Raw genomic sequence first — 18,091 nt, forward strand, 5'->3', positions numbered from 1 at the left:
ACGGAGATATAATTCATTGTCCTGTGTCTATTTAAAAGTTAAAAAGTGCCTTTTGATTTTTCTGGGGTTAACAGTCCCAAACACCCCGAGAACGTGGCATTCCACATAACACCTAGCCAATCACTTCAGAGGAATTCTGAATAACTGATTTCAGCACACAGCTAATAGACATAAATTGATTTTCTGATTATTTTTCTGTCAGATATGTTTATTCCTCTGAAATGAAAGTAACAGCACAGAAAACATTTTAAAGTTATTATACAATTATGGTTTTAAAACCATAATTAAAACTGCTTTAAAACATGCTTCATTTTCCAGCACAAAAACATTGTCAATTATGGAAATAACTTTCTGTTCATGAAATCTGCATATTTTTAGTTACACACATTTAATTAGAGAACTATTTGTTGAATTCAATAATATAATAGTTTGGGATGTTTATTCATGCATCAGATGGGAAAAAATAAGTTGGTCATAGTCTTCTGAAGATTGCTTCAAGATCACTTGAATTCCTTTTCCACATACTCAATAGCTGTTTAAAGCAAACCTCTGAACTGGAAAGACATTTATAAAGAACTCATATGAAGAATTTAGCACACAATAGCATGTGCAGTGTGTTCTGCAGATAAATAGTCATTGGTTACTCCTAACCTTGAGCTAAAAGGCCCTGATGTAGATGATTTGTGGGTGAAATTGCAATATACATTAAAAATTACAATATTAGTAATGCTAATGATGATGCAAATATTATTAATATTTATGCAATGATTTTGATTCTCCACTGGTTTCCAAAACAATAATTTGGAATTCAAATATTATCTGATTCCTTTTATGTTCACTAAGTTGGAGTACTAAAATCCCTCTCACAATTTCCTCCACTTCCCAGATAAAAAAAAAGAATATTTGGCTAGGATACTTCCCAGAATGGCCTGATTTTCTCAGAAGCAGGCACAGTCACACTCTGAACAAGTTCTGGTCTCTTCTTTTGAGAGGAAAAGCTGGTGCACAGAACTCAGAAGCATCTAATAATGCTAAAAATACCTTTTGAAGCATTCTGCTTCAAAAGTGAAAGCTGCTTTTACAAAACAGCTTATCAACTCCTTTCACACTTTATGCTGCAAATTCTGTCCCATACCTGCATGTCCCATACCTGCAAATACAAAACCACTAAAACCACTGCTCTTCATTGTTTGGCATCTCTTTGTAGGGCAGTGTTTCAGATATGCCACATAGATCATCACTTTACATATAATATAGTCTGTTTGCAAGAAGACATGTAAGTAACAACAGATTTACTGTAAAATAATCATCTGCTCACTCACACATTGATTGAAAGTGGATATCTGCTTATATATAAATGAATACAAATTTATTTTATACATAGCATCTTTTATGTCAGTGAGTAGCCCTCTAAATCATTTGTATGTCATGAAAATTTGATAAATTCTTCGACTACACGTGTAAGCTGCTGGATATCCATTTAGAATTGCACCCTCTTACAGACATCAAAAATAGGGTAGCTACAATAGAAAACAATTTCTGCACTTACAAAGGAGGACAACTATCAAATTGAATCATTGCCACCCTGAGATAGCTCAGTGAGATAACAACTGTAACTATTTATTTTTTATACAAAAGCCATTATTTCAAATGTAATTCCATTATTGGAACAAATTGTTCTTGTTTAAGGAATCTGAAAGAAGGCAACTATCTCCTGCATTAATGAAGGAACATCTAAACTTGTAATATCTTCCATGAGAAATAGTAAAAAACCCAGAACATTAATTAGAAAATTCTAATATACCATTTCATAGGCAAATAATGTTTTACAAGAAATCTACAATACACAATAAATATAATAGAATATAAGTAATTCTGTTCTTAATAGAGCTTCCTATCAGAAAACTCCAACATAGGAACAGCAAAGAGATTTCTTCAGAATATTGGGATCAACATTTCAAGTAAGATTTGAATTTTGAGGAATATGTAATATTGCTACACCAGAGGATATTCTGAAAATCTACATCAGCACATGTCAAAGCATATCCTAATTCTGCAATGCCCAATCTCACACCCCTCCAAAGACATACCCTGCCCAAAGCATCATGAAAATTATTTCCATACTTTTACATGACACTCATATCTGCAGTACTTGAGCACTTCATAGAGGCAGTGCTCCTAGAAGTCATGCAGTCTGACCACTTACACTTCTTAAAAATGACTAATATCTACAAATTCAGCTGCTTTTAAGAAACTAGTTTAAGTTGTCCCTAGTAATTTGCAGAGTGTTAGCCACACACTTGCTGCCAGGGGTTAACTTCTGAGAGCACTTTGCAGTTTGCAGAACCATTTTCTGGACACATCCCTTTGATTGTCATTATGTAGAAGGGTGAAAACTACAACTTTCCCTTTCTTTGGACATCTCAACCATTTGACTTAGATTTTCTACATATACCAAGAAGCATGCAAAAAATATTCAGTTGGAAACAAAGGGATGAAATATTAGGGTTTATTTTACCACATTTTACTTACAGTCCCATTGTGGGTAACAACTTTTTTTTAGATTCCATTGTATACTGATCTAGTTGGTCATGGTGATTCCTAAGCAAAATTGCCATTGGAGAACAAAGAAATAGCCTGTAATCCTGTTACTGACACTTTTATCGTAACACTTATGAATAAAACAAAGCAAATAAAACAAAGTGAAAATCAAATTTGCTCTGATAATCCTATTTCCCATACTTTAAAGTGCATTGGAGCCTCTGAAAGCCCCAGGCAATCCATCATACGGTGCAGCACTGTGTCACCACAAGTCATTGGCAAGGTTGGAGGCGCACAGCCCTGACTTCTAAGACTTAAAAACTGGGAAGGAACTGAAAGTCATTAAAGGAATAATTTATCATTATAATCCTTCAGCACATACACTTTATTTCACAGAAAAAGACATTGTAAACTAGAATATATTGTTATTAAAAATAAAATGAAATTTAAAAAAAATCTTCCTTCTTAGGCTTAGCTACTTCTCTCCCGACCAAAAAAAAAAACAAAACACTAACTTTTAATTTTTTAAATATGTAAATATCAGTGTCAATTCATCTAAAAGATTGTAAATAAGATTTCTATAAGGAAAGATGCTGTATTTTTAACTGAGATCTGTTCCATTACATTAGTGAAAACATACAATATTAAAGAAAAGCAGAGAAAAAAACAAATCATGTCCTTTCCTCTGCTGGAATTTCAAATACAAATACTTTGCATTTTGCTTTTGTTGTCTCAGACTGAAAGAACTTTTGACTCAGGAGCTTTGCTAAGAATTACTCTTTGTCTGACTATCACTTAACTCAGTTGATGTTTCAAGTTTGATCTGGATATATTTCAGTGTGTTTACTAAAGAAGTACATTAAACTATTTAATTATTGCTCGAGGCTGAAATCTAATGATGTTTTTCAAACATTCATTTTATATAAAATCATCAGAAACAGGTGTATTTCTAAGGAGTAAAATGGTGATAAATGTATTGTCAGTAACATTTTATGAGATACATGGAATTTATATAAAAATAATTTTAAATCTTTCAACAGGGGAAAAAATTTTAATGGCTCTTCCCTGAATCTTCAGTTTTAAATGCTTAAAGCAAATACTGTTGATTCATTTCACAGCAATTAAGAACATAACATTTATAAAACACTATCATTTTTCCATGTTTGGTTTCCAAATGTTCTTCAAGAACAAGAAACATGATATAGCAGAGAGAGAATGGCAGTGATTCAATTTCTGTCTCATAGAGAAAAATGTGAAATTGCTTTGGGGAATTCTGTCAGTTCTGGGGTAGGAATACATTCATTTGTGTAGAATTCCAAGATATGAAAAGCTTCAACCAGTTAGGTTCTACTTTTGAGAATCCTGAACAAATTGAAAGTGGTTGAGCAAAATTAATTTTTCACCTATGTTCAATAAATTTGCTTTTGCTCCTTTTCCTCAAGAATGGATCTTTGTTACCAGGAAGGTCCTAATATTGTAAATTTTCCGTCAAAATTATTTTGCAATATATACTACAGGTCACCATCAGATCTTTCAAGAAAAGTAACAGTTAACTCTCAAAAATGAAGTGTGAAATGCAGAAAGGTTTCCTGCACGACCTTCATGTTCAATCAAGAGTTGAAATTCTGCTCCCTTAAAACAGAGAATTTAGAGGTGAGGGTAGTGCATCCCTCTAAAGGAGAAGCAACAGGAAGGAAAGGTTTTGAGTTCTCCTAGAAATTAAGGACCACCAGTCATTGCTCCACTTTCCATCCTGGTAGAAAGTGGCAGGTACTCACCAGTGCCTCATCATCAGTTTCTGGCACAAACTCATTCCACACAGTTTGTGTTTTTCAGCCTGCCTTTGCTAACCTCTGTGCAGCAGACCATATACTTTAAAAGTGAAATATAGGCTACCCTGATCCAGCTTCTCCTTGTCCAGTGGAATCTTCTTCTCAAGGAGAGATGAAAATAAGCAACCATCACTTGAGGGAGGCTTGATGCCTCCCTTAAGGGGCAGCACTTTTCTGGGATAAACATCCTTGTTCTGGTTTCTGGAGATAAGCAAACATAGCACAGTAAAAGTGCCAGAATGAGGTCAAGAAGCAGGAAAGGGCTGCCAACAAAAGGTCGACCAAGTAGCAGGGGATCAAGACCATCAAAGACCCCCAAACGCTCTCCAACCTGTTTCCAGAAGGATCTAGAAGAATTAATTCTATATGACAACTAACTTGCACAGAATGTGAGACATAGCTCTAAACAGGCAAAAAATATCAATAAAAACATACCCCCACAAAACCCAGGCACACATTTGATCCAGGACCTTGAACACTCCATCAGCAGGATTGAAGCTGGAGCCAGGACTGGTGATCTTTCTTTCTTTCCTTCTTTCTCCCGCTCTTTATTCTCTCCCTCCTCTTTCACCCTACTCCTTATTCAAAATCCACTGCAGTGTGTTTATCCCATAAGGGACTAACACTCCAATTTCCATGCCATGTGTATAATTTACCAATAAAATTTTGTAAGTTTTTGTAGATCCTCTGACTTTTGTAGTTCCTTTTCAACCACAGGCATGGGTGAATCTTGGGTGCCCCTTTCCCCTTAAGGAGGAATGTGAGACACCACATGCACATTGTCCTCCAAGCCCAGCTTTGTTAATATCTGCCTTCTTTATCCCTTTCATTAACCACTTCTCTCTTTTTGTTCTGTACATTGTCAAGTAGTCTGTCCTGGTTTCAGCTGGGATAGAGTTCTTAGTAACCCACTGATGTTACAGTTTTTCCTAACTAGTGTTTACTCTAAATCAAGGACTTGATTAGACTTGCTTTGCCAGGGAGCAGGCGCCCAAGAAGCTGGGAGTGAACACAATCACAAGAGCTGATCTGAACCAGCCAAAGCTATGAACCATATCATGGAACACCATGCTCAGTATATGAACTGGGAGGAGTTGGTCAGGAGGAGCTGACTGCTGTTCAGGTACAGGCTGGGCATTGGTCAGCAGGTGATGAGCAATTGTATTGTGCACCAAGTGTCTTTGTTAGCTTTCATTCCTCTCTATTTCTCTGTTTCATTATTGTCATAATAATCATCATTATTGTTTCATTTTGTTTCAATTATTAAACTTGTTAAACAGATAAACTTATTAAACAGATAAAAAATTGTTTTATCTCAACCCACAAGTTTTATGGTTTTTTTTATTCTCCTCCACAATGTGGGGTGGGAAAGGCGAAGGAGGGTGCAATTGTGTGGTACTTAATTGCTGTCTGGGGTTAAACCACAAAAAACCCTCTATTTTCAGGAATTCATACAATAGCAAAAGATGTAATGCTGCCACTCTATTATTGAGTGCATTCTGAATTCAAAGAACAGTGAATTTAAAACATTAGGCTTAAAATGCTGTAATGAGGATGCCTTAATAACAAGCACAGTCTCATTGTGTATGAGACTAACTAAATGTGTTAAAGGCAATTTGTAGATGGGAAAAGCTATAAGCATGTTTCATGACAAATGCTGTAGTGTAGTTCAAATTTAAATTAAAGAACTGCTTGGAGGGAATCTCCAAAAATCATTCACTCCAGCATATAGATTCAACTTCAGAGTACTGCCAAAGCAAAGCCATTATTTCATTTGGTTAAGTCCTGAAAACTTCCCAGAGTGTATAGCCCATCAATTCCTTGGTTGTTCCAGCACTGCACTATATTTCTAATGAAGGAGTTTTTCCCAGAATTCATTCTGAATTTCAGTGTGAGCAGTGGACAGTGAACATCTTCACAAGTATCACCCATAACTCACACATTCCTGAGGAATAGCTTTGGAAAAAATAGTTTTTTTTATAAATAACAGTCTCCTTAGCCAAACGTATTTCTGTAAATGGTCTATCACTCATTATAACTCACAGGTTATACCTGAGTATCACTCAGGGAAGTCTCATACCAATACCACAGAGAAAAATTTCCATTTACCTGATATCTAGATAGTTTCATGCCTAGAATTGTTTCCCGGGACTGCTTTAATTAATCAACACAGGCTGTCTCTCCATACTAACACTCTTTTTCTTGATGCCTCACCCAAAATTCAATCACTTGAATTGCCCTGAGTGACTTTGTGGCAGCAATTGATGCAACTGTTACAGGGGTTCTTATCTTTCCTCACCCCAAAACATTAAAACGGGCAATTGCTACGTGTTCATGAAAAGCCTCTTTTACCACAATATTCAAGCCCTATTCCTAGAGGAATCTGCTGCACTCTTCTTCTGAAACTCTGTGTAATATTGTATGGTATTGTTTCACATAACCTCCAACCAAAATCACTGCTGACACCTCTCCAAAATAGCTCTTTTCCCTGATACAACCAAATCCTACCTTAAATGTTCCAGCAGTGCCTCTGTAAGACTGGCATCAGCCTAAAGAAAAGGCAGCCTCATTGAATTTATGTTCAGTGACAGGATTAGAAAGAAGGGCAGACGAAGATTCAGTGCTTCCCACTTTCTTTTGTCCTGTTTAATGTCACATCAACAGTGCTAAAAATATGCTGCTACGTGCAGGCTCCAATTAATTCCCTCCTCCTCCTCTTCTGGGTGATTGCTTGCTGACGTAATCCATGCCTCCACACAGGCAGGAATGCAACTCTGGGTATGCAAGAGGAAATGCTGATCTTCTGGCTGGAGCTCTGTCTTGTTCACTTTCCTACACCTGTACAGCATGATGCAATTCCACCATGTTACAATCTTATTGCTGTAGCAACTACAAAGCCTCAGTCCTGATCTACAAAGCTCTGGGTTATTTGAAAGTTGCTCTTCTGAAGCAACCCTTTTTGCCACAGCTGCTGTAATTTGGGACAAAGTAACACAAAATGCCTTAAGTGTGTCAACTCACCCACCTGAATTCAGCTACATGAAAAAATCTCCCAGAGGTGGTCACACAAATCCTCCACAGCAAGAGCAAAACCTTCCTCTTAGATAAACAGGAATCATTTAAATATATACTCATGTAAAGCTTTCTCTGACCCTATATTTTTGTGTTTATTTAATATCATATGTCATGAGATGAGCATAATACTCAAACTTCAGCACCAAATTATGAAACTGAGGAAAAGAGTCAGGCCTATTTTTAGGACTTTCTTTCATGGGTAGGTGTGTTATTACAGGAGACGGAACTAGAAAAGTCAAGGTGCAAAAAAAAGCAGCGAAGAAACTTAAACTCACTTTACCTCTCATGTGTACTGTCTCACCTGAATGTAAGTTGGCAGTCCAGCAGCCAGTGTTGCTAGGGGAGAGGACAGGCAGAGAGGAGGGGGGGCTTGTGTCGGGCCTCCGTGCATGTGCCATCGGCTTCCTCATGGTGTGTAACCTGCTGAGGCACTGCACGGTCTGCACTCTGGGCTGAGCCGCTGGGCTTCTCCCCCTGGAGTCCCTGCTGCCCTCACATGCAGTGATTATCGCCTCCTCCCTCCCAGAAGAAAGGCATGACCTTAGCAGTGTGACCCCACACCGCCGTCCTGGCCGGATGCATACAAGGGCGGGCGCCCTGAGCTCGGCACGGACACAGAGACCTGATCACAAGGAACCTACAGAGAGACCTGATCACAAGGAACCTACAGACCTGCCCCTCTCAGAGACTCCAAATATCTTCTGTGGAGCAGCATCTGCATCACCCCCACCTTGACTTTCCAGGCTTGCTCCCCCCACCAGAGGAGCAGCCCAGGAGATGGTGTGTCGCACAGGCTCTGTTCATCTCTGTGAGCAGACCCAGCTGGTCCTTGTTCCTCAGCCATGGAGATTTCTGCTGTGCCAAAGATGATCCCGTTGTCCAGGGGTTTGACTCCCTGTATCTACACAAACACTTGTTCTTCCCTGGGCTCCTTGTCCCTCCTTGGCAAACCACAGAGGTCCCAGCACACCTCTCTGGCTCAGCAGTGCACGCCCAGAGGGAATGTGTCAGAGCACTGCCCATGGGGTCCTGCTCCTGCCAAAGAAGCGACAGCCCAAGCCCAGGACAAGTACTGCCATCTCTGACACCATCTCCCACAGCACAAGAGGTAGGGTGACCCGGCAGAAGAGCTTCCATCGAGGCACGGCTGAACCCAGAGCTTCCTGCCCTGCCCACTCCCACCAGCCTCCACCCAGCTCTCTTATCTTCTGCTTTTCAAACAACCCTTCCTATCTCATACTCACTTCTCACCTGGTTTGCACGTTGTTAAATCAACAAAACCTGCAAGCAAGACCTGCCATCACCTCATTAGTCACCATCCTCATTCTGTCTGGGCTCCCTTAGGTGGCAAACTTCAGGAAACAGGCTGCCTTCTTCAAGGAACCTCTACTTCCCACACTTCCCATGGTGAAAACTTTATATTATCAGACTTCCGATGTTGCTACCGGAGTAGGAAGATTAACCATTGTTTCACTTGGGTGGGCTTGATCCAAATTGCCTTGCTCCGTAGCAGCTGTATCCACAAAGTGTTTGTGAAAAGCAAATGCTAATTCTCTGAATGAAGTCCTGCAACCCTGTCATTCAAAACCTAACCTTAGTGCCTTTTCAAGGAGGGCATGACATCCTTTCTGATTCATATAGCCATTTGATTGATTTATTTTCTCTATAGAATTGTTCTTTATTGCTGCTCCATGTAAGAAGAAAGTAAAGAGAAAAACCCATATAATGCAAACTAAAGTACAAAGATTAAATGTTCCCCGTTAAACATACCAATCTAAACATTATTTTGTTGTTCATGGGGAGAGAACAGATCAAATAGGAAAGAGACAAGTGTGAAATATAATTAAAGTAAATTCAAATAAGGCAATATGCATTAAGGGATAAGGACTTCAGAATGAAAACAGACTTTTTTGAGGTGATCCACTGCTTCAGTAGGGAAACTTTGGAATTACTGAGTCCTTCTGAGCTATCAAAGCTATGAAAAGGGAAAGTATGTCCCTAAGTATATCTACTTAGTCCAATCTATTTTATAGTGAGTCATTCTATTTTCCCTTCACAAAATGGGCCCTTCATTATCTTTCATTCTCAAAGTCAGCTCCACACAGACTCTCTTCAGGATTCTGGCTGATGAGTCTTCCTCCAGGAAGCAAGGATAAGAATTCTTTAACAATAAATTTCACAAATATTACGTGAAATAGCCTGACGTTGTAGAGAATTTTATATTATTTATCTCATGCACAGTAAGCAGTGAATGTAAAGGTACAATACCACTTCGTAAAACTGTCTGTGATGTTATCTTCTGTGTTAGACTCTGAGCATGAGCTGGTCTCTATTTGATTCACATGCTACAATCAGAGTATTTTCAGGATGACATAGATTTTGTTCTTTTGAAAATAGCTAGAAAATATTTGTAACAAGGCATACAGATCCAGGATTGGTTTTACACACACAAATACATATAGGTCATAGAACTACATTACAGAAATAACAGATGTGGTGGGATAGCTCACATGGCTATAGTGTTGCAAGGGACACAGGCTCTTCAGAAAGGCAGAGAAAAGACAATCTGCATGAAGCAGCAGCTAAAATGGGGAGAGCATTTGTACAGGTTTAACAGGGGTGGGTGAATGCTTGTGGGTCAGGATCAGAGGAGAGGGCTGTGAAGGTGGCATCACAGTAGGACTGGGCTACAGACAGCGTGGAAGGGGTGAGAAAGTGGAGAGTGCTCCTCACAGCAAGTTTTTTAAACAACTCAAGGAAGTATCTGCACTGCACACCCTGTTTGTTTGGGTTTTTTCACATGAGACTCAAGCTTTTGTGACACCTGCAGAGAACAAAATGGCACGGCACAAGCAATGCAGACAATATCTACAGGGTGTCAAGGACTGCTTCTTCATGCAGGCACAGGACGGGCCAAGCAGTGTCATACACAGCTGGATCTGTTATTCACAAAAAAGGAAGAAGTGCCTGTGGATATACTCAGTGGCAGGCTTGGCTGTAGTGACTATGAAACAGTGAGGCCTTAAGGCCTTGTGGGGAACTGAGGAAGACAAGTACCAAAACACACAACTTGGGCTTCAGGAAAACTGACCTCAGCCTACCCAGGAGCTGGTAAGTGGGATACTGTAGAAGGCAGCTTGGAAGCACAGGGAATTTGGGAAAGCCTTGAAAACAACTTCTTACACATGCAAGGCTGTTCATGATTCAGGAATACAAGCAGACTTGTCAGGACACAGCACGGCAAAACAGAGAGCTTGCAACTGAGGTGAAGTGCAAAAAGGTAGCAGAGGAGGTGGAAGCAGAATATGAAATAGTGTATGTATTTGCTCTACTGAAGTTAAATATGTGAACAGACACTCACAACAGCATGTACAAATAGTATCTGTACCACAGATTGACACTGCTCCCATGCAGTCAGTTGACCTGACCTGCATGTAACAAACAGTAAAGGGTAGAATCAATAAAAATCCAGGATACAAAACTAGGGAAAAAATGTGGGGGCAAAGGGAAATCAATCTAGCAAACAGAAATAAAGGCATTAAGACTAAACAGGCAGAGACAGTTTGAGGTGGAACATACAGGAGGCTGGGCTCAGCTGGAAGGGGACAGGGAAGGGGCTGGGAGGACCTACCAGAGGCAATCTTCCACTGCCAACAGTGCTGTGAAACCCCTGAGCCAAGGCGTCTCTAGCCCCTCGCTGAGCACCCACAGGAATGTGACCTGTCACTGCTAAGGGACATTCTCAGCTCAATGTGTTGGGAGGATTTAATTTTGAAACTACTGAACAGTGTGTGACCTGACATGGGTGTTAGCATGGCTCCCATCAGCAGAGTCCCTGTGTGCTCCAATTTGCTGTTCTTAAAATTAGTAAATGATGCACACAAAGAAGGTCAACAGCAGATCATTAGTGTTCCAAATGAAGCACTCTGCATTTTAGAAAAGCCTTACTTAAGGTTGGCTGCTCAATTCTTTGTGCATGAGGATATAATCTGCAATTAGATAACCATACAGGCTGATTACATTGCTATGTATTTTCTCTTTGCATGAGCTAGAACAAAATGTCAAAGGTTTTCTTAGAAACCTTTCCTGAAGATCAAGTGGATTTTATAGGTGTTTTTAATTTTGATGCTTTTCTTATATTTTACATATCAACCACAAATTGAAAATTTGTCTAAACACTGTCTAAACAATTAATTCATTCATTGAGAAAATTAACAATTAAAACAATAAATAATATTCCCATTAGAGCTTAAGCAATGAAGCTGTAGCAATATTCTTTCACATATTACTCTTTAGATAAATTCTGCTTTTTTAAAGAAAAAGTACTATAAGACCAAGTCATTACTTTCAGTTTCAGTGATTTCCTATTTCCTATCCAATGCACCTCGCCTTGGTTAAGAGATATTGAAAACTGTTAACTAACACACAAGCTTGCCAAAACTAATTTAACTGAGGCTGATAGAGGCCAACATTGTGATTAAACAGGAGTAAAAGTCGGCCCACTACAAAACCAAATCAATGCAACACCACCATTTAAGTGCTAAAAAATTCAGTGCTAATTTGTTTCTTAGTAAGAATGATGACCACTTTTCTTCACAGCTTTGCAAAGCCAAGAATAAACTGCCCTTTTTGTGTTATCAAGGAATAAAACCTCATTAGTGCAAGGCAAATTACAAATTGCATTGCAAGCCTCAGCTAATTAGGAATAAGTTGTGCTTTGACTGTTTTCACTTTCTCTTAATAATTTGTTTTGGTCACACCTTTTTTCAGTAAGTTTCAGACCCATTCCAGATACAAACAATTTCTTCTGCTATTTATTGGTCAAAAGTTATGGAACATAATATATTGTCCCTTAAGAAAAATACACGAAAACCACTGATATTAGCTATCAGTTTAGATTATGACAAAAAAGTTTAACCAGATTTCAGTTTTTGCATTTCACATGCACACAAAATGAATTCACAAATTTCCATAATCTCCACAGAAATGCACTGTCTTAATTAATTTAATATACATGAATGAAGTTTTAATCTCCAAGGTCAATGGTTAAAGGAAGCCAGGAAATACTCCTATAAAGTACAATTAATTATTTATTTTTCTGCTTATAATTACATTTTAAAAAATTTAAAATATCAACATTTCTCAACATATCTTACCATTTGCTTTTCCTCTAATGTTTCTCTTCCTGAGGCTTTGCTTTCATTGCTTTCATGTTTTCCTAGCTCCATTTCCCAGAGGAATAAAAATCACCTAATATCCTGAGCAGAAGTGATTCAACCTGACTACATGTTAGATATCCCTGTACTTTTGGAGTCAGGACAGAAAAGTATCAGGAGCACTGTGGTGATTTCTGGTCAGCGTGTGTTTCCATTTATAGCCATTGAAAATCCACAAATAGAAGTGTGGAGAGAGGGCAGACAGCTGCCTCTGATAACAATAAACATTGGTTTGGTATCATAGCAGATTGTTCAGGATGGATTTTGGTTACCAGCTCCATTCACTCTCTCATTTTTCCCCTCTATCCCAAAAGCTCATATGAAAAAAGTCATGAAAATTAATAGCTATGTCTCAGTAGCACTAACTTCAGTTCACAGAGATTACTAAGCAAGCAAAATAATGAATATAATTCACTGGCACCACATGTGCTATGTCGAGACAAAAGTGTAGAGAAAAGCACTTTAAAACAGTGGTTTACCATAACTATTGGTCTTTGACTTGTTGAGTGTTTGGGACGGAGCTATCCCCACATTCCCTCAAGCAGAGAGTACTCTCCTATCCTAATATCAGAATGACATCTTGCACTTTTGAAATACAGCAAGCACTGTAAAGAAATGACCAGTGAACAACTAACATGGAGCTGACAGCCGTCCCAGGGTGGTTGTGGAGTTTGTTGACCGTTGAAGAATAACCTGGCTCCGGTTCACAGTGATAAAGTCAGGAGGCCAATATTAGAAACTGCAGGGCTGGAGGAACCTCTCAGCAGCTCTGCTGATGGTGCCAAGGTCTACAACACACCCTTCTGCTGCCACATCAACTGGGCTCGTGTTGCCTAGGGTGTGATTCACACACAAGGCTGGCTCTGCATGTGAAGGGGAAGCATGAAGACACAGTAACACAGAAAATGTTTCCTACTGTTAAACAAGAATGTGCTCTCTGGTAATCTGTGCTTCATTAGACATGCTCTAAAGCTGGCTGTTTAAGAATCTCACTAATTCCCTAGTAAAAACACATCCTTTCTACCTCTTCCTGTCAACACATTGGTAAAAGAAGACTCTCATAAAATAGATAAGCAGATAGCATAAATGAATAAATAAATAAATATTGAACCATTTTTCATCTATCATTTTTCAAGAACGCTAACTAGGCACACTCCTTTATGCATGTTTCTTTAGAGGTGCTACACTCATGTGATCTTTAGAGCCTTGAACAGTTAGAAAAAGCAGCCAGTTATCTCCCAATGGTCTATATACCTTATATATGAAAAACTAATAAAACCTTACACTGTTCCTATTCTGAAACATTCTTCAGAACAAACAAAAAATTACTTCAGTGACAATTGTTTTCTTTAGCCTCTCTTTTACCTGTGTCTTTAGACATGTAAGAAAGCCATCAGAAGAGCAGATATGGCAGGGCAAATCAAAGAACCAGTCAAATCTGCAAAGGCTGCTGTAGCAGAGGGAATAAATATGAGCTTGATGTCATGACATAGAAATACACCCCACTGTGTCTCCTGGAATTGCCAGGACAAAAGGAGCAAGAGTAAGTGACATAATATGCAGAAAAAGATTGCAGTTCTCTGCTCTTCAGTGGGAAGGCAAACTATTAATTTCATATCTCCATAAACTTTTTTGTGAGGCTGAGACTTATCCTTGTGGCAAGGGACTTCCTAATGCCTTTGCACCACTTAAAGATCTCAAAGGAGGTCTTCAGTGGGTTCCAAACAGCAGCTTGCACTATGCTGCTGCTTACATTCCTGACCATTCCTGCAGTGCAGGTGAAGAACCTAAAGCCCCTCCAGTCCCCTTAATCTGTCAATTTGCAATGGTTTTAATTGACAGACAAGGACAGGAGCACCTCAGGTGGGTTCATTCACCTGCAGGGCTTGGTGCCCTCCCAGCCCTGTCCCTCTGCTAGCTGGGAGATCCTGGATGTCAGCAGGCTTCCAAACAGTGGCTCCCAGGGGAGTCACCTGCATGTGACTTAGCACTCATCCTAACTACCCTAAAATTTAATATTCAAATATGTTTATAGTCTTTACTTGCAGGTTCTAATACTGCTTTCATGTGTCAGCTCACCCTTTAATATCAAAAACAATCACTACAGAAAGACACAAGCAATTGATTATGGAGTGAACTGTACTCAATAATTTTAACATAAGAGAGTGATAAGAGTATGTAGTTTCACAAGTGGGTTTCCCTTTAACATTCTTGTAACAGCATCTAAAGCATTCATTTGAGAATCTCCACTTCTCATGAATAAAAATTTATATTCTGGATGCATCATGCTGCTGACTGTGCAACTGTAAGGCACTTGGAGCAAACTACATTGGAGATGGGAATGTGAAAAAGAGGCTATGAATTCAAGAGAATATGACATCAAACTTCACACTAAAATCAAGGAGCCCAGGAAACACTGGATGCAGAGTTCTTCTGTACCCTGAATGTTATTATATAAGGACCCTGGAGATAGCACAGAAAAGCTGACATCACCTTATTATCTTCCATACCTTGCTCAGCATGGCATTTCATCATCAAACCTGAGGAAAAGACTATGATCCTAACCATCTGAGAATTTGGTTTTATATAATTATGAGTGTACATTTATTATTCCTACAGAGAAATAATGGTTATTCTACTCTAAGAACTTTCTGAGACACTGTTAGTAACTGTATATTTCCTGTTTTATTTCACAAGAGAAAACAGAGCAAACAGGTGCTAAGTAAAAAGCATGTTCTAGACATTGCCTAAATTACTGTGCTATTTCCACTTGCTTCTTTTTATTACAGTTACTCATCTCTTGACACCAGTTTCTCTTCTCAGAGCAGAAGAGAAACAAGAGCCCAAGAGAAGAAGCTGATGGAGGAGAGGACTGTGGGCTTTCTTGTGAGATGGAAGTGCTGAATATCCCAAATAACAGTATTGTGTAAATAAGGCACTTAAACAGAAGTGTTTTCTGTGCTCATTTGATCTGCCATTCCTGGAGAAGGAAACAAATGAATGCTTGTGATGCAATCATGAAGTTTGTGTCTCTCTCAGCTGTGTTTTCACTTTTGTGGCTCCTGTAATTCTTTAAATTTGCACGTTTTCATTTTCAACCTGGCTCAGCAGTAGCCCAGGGCTGCCAGCCAGTGGCTGCACCACACGTCACACATCTGAACTACTGCTCTCCTAAGCCTGTAGCTTTTATTTGCTCAGCATCAGACACACCATAAGAATTAAACTGAAGTATTAATTCCACCCCTGATGTGGTCAATGAGAATTTACTCGGTTGAAAATATCAACTTAAGTCACATTTACCAGTTAAAAATCCTAATACAGAAATTACTCTCACAGTGATATTTAAAGCTCTAACATTTCTGTCCCACACTTCAGTCAAAAAGCTGAAAGGAACAACAGGCACTAAATTCAGTAGAGTGCCTCAGTAACTGCCAGTCCAGCAGATGGCACAAGCTGAGCTTCCCAGGTTATTTCTGGTGCTCACCCTTCTCTCAGCCCCATCGTGCCCTGCCAGCAAGCATTCCGTGTTATCCCAGGTCATATGCACCCAAGGTCACACGCACATGCCTGGGAGACAGAACCCCAGCAGCATTTCTAGCTGGTATTCCACAGCAGGATCCCTGCAGAAACGAGGAGCATGACAGAGCTACAGAGACAGCATATGAAGCAGGCTTACCTTCCAGGCAGCCAGGAGCCAAGGGTGGGAAGCTGATCCTTAGGAGAGATGGGTCCACATTCCTGCGGCAGCACCTGACAGCTGCTGCTGTCACTCCCTGGTCCACCCCGCTGGCTCTGCAAACACTCACAGAGCAGGAGATTGCAGGCATGGAAAAAGGAAAACAGCACAGGCACCACAAGTCTCTGCTTGTGTGTGAGGAAGCAGAGTCCTACATGTCATGTACAGAGAGCAGAAGGCTCCTCGACAAATTTTCTCCAAGGGAGAAGTTTATTTATGTTTGAGGATGAAAACAAGGAAGGTTACTTCAACATTACAGTAAATTGATTCCAAGAGCTCAGGTCCTTTTCTGACCATGGCAGTCCATGGAAGCTGTACATGCATTCTTCTCTTTGCAGGTCTTTTAAGTTAATGGTTTTAAAGTGGACTATCCTTGTGCTATGGCAAGGTCCTACATCTACTGTCCTCCAGGAGTACAGATAGTAATGGAACAACAGACTTCTCTTCTGTCAGATATCCATTGTTTCAGCTATATAGATGATGTCCCTGAATATTGCTGCTACATCCCAACAAACCAAATTATCCTGGGCTGTAAAATATACATCAATAGATTAGTTACACAAAGAAAAAAATCTTCCCTCCTATATTGATTGGTACTGTTTGCCATGCCTTCCTCCACTGTAATGGATGCAACAATAATGAGATGGGGCTAATGAAATACATTAATAAATCATTATATACCTACATAGCTATCTTTTAAATTATGTGACAGCTGAGAATGAGGAGAAGTCTGTTCCCCATAGAAAACAAGTAGTCCATAGCCAGGCAGTAGCTTTTTCTAGTCACCTCCCAGGTCAGCAGGAAATGAGGATACAGGATATGAGCTCTCATTAACAGACCAACTCCCATTGAGTCTCTCCACCTTCTGTCTCTGCCCACTCTTATCAAACAGCCAAGCCTCAAGAGACTTTACTCAGTGCTGATAAGGACACCAGCATCTGACATTTGCCTCTGTCCCTCTTATACAGAGCAAGGGCAAAACACAATTAACTGCCACTGATTTTTTTTCCTTAATGAAAGTTTGAATAAGCATAGGCTTCAAATTATTTTGTAGAGCTGCATGTCCATAGAGAGTGTTACCACAGTAAGTTTATACTCACAGCAAAATTTTCAAAACTGCAATATGAAATTTGCCTTGAAAATCAGTGAAGGACAGATAAAAATCTCAGTGTTTAAAACTGACCTGAATGGCAACAGCATTTGGTTAAAAGTTTGTCATTTTTGATAGCAAATGTTTTGATTTCCAAGATCTAATGGAAAATATAAACCAAACACTTGTGCATGTGAAGTAAAAATGAAGAAAATACTAAGTTCTCAACAGAACTCTTATTGTATGAGCTTTCAACTACAACTTGTTCTGCAATCTAAGGCTGATTTATAACAGCTGAGGGTCTGTGGGTTTTTTTACAGTCTAGTAAGACACAAAGTAGTAGTAAATGGTACATTACTCGCTAGAGTGCCAAAGCATTTGTAGGTTCTGAGATTGATAATTTTGCAACATGCCTTGATCAAACATTGAGTCACGGTGGAAGAACTCTGTATAGTTTGGAGGAAGAAAAGAGATGGGAAACAAATATTTTAAATAAAATTTCATTTATCGGTATCATTTAAGCCTATGCTTATGCACATTATACAGTCTTTAATATTACAGTCATAGCAGATTCTAAGATAATGTTCATTTTGCAAATGAA

At 39.2% G+C, this 18,091-nt stretch overlaps 1 protein-coding gene across 3 annotated transcripts in view; it reads right to left on the reverse strand.

Annotated features, from left to right (window-relative positions):
• Nucleotides 1-12,753, reverse strand: part of MLIP (muscular LMNA interacting protein) — a 104,499-nt gene extending 91,746 nt beyond the window's left edge. For all 3 annotated transcript variants that reach the window (XM_077782374.1, XM_021551162.2, XM_021551163.2), the window contains exon 1: nucleotides 12,605-12,753. In XM_077782374.1, the coding sequence (XP_077638500.1) occupies nucleotides 12,605-12,676 (72 nt within the window). In that variant the 5' untranslated portion in view covers nucleotides 12,677-12,753. The remainder of the gene's footprint in view (nucleotides 1-12,604) is intronic.
• Nucleotides 12,754-18,091: the final 5,338 nt, after the last annotated feature.

This window comes from Lonchura striata, chromosome 3, assembly GCF_046129695.1.
Source record: "Lonchura striata isolate bLonStr1 chromosome 3, bLonStr1.mat, whole genome shotgun sequence".
NCBI lineage: Eukaryota > Metazoa > Chordata > Aves > Passeriformes > Estrildidae > Lonchura > Lonchura striata.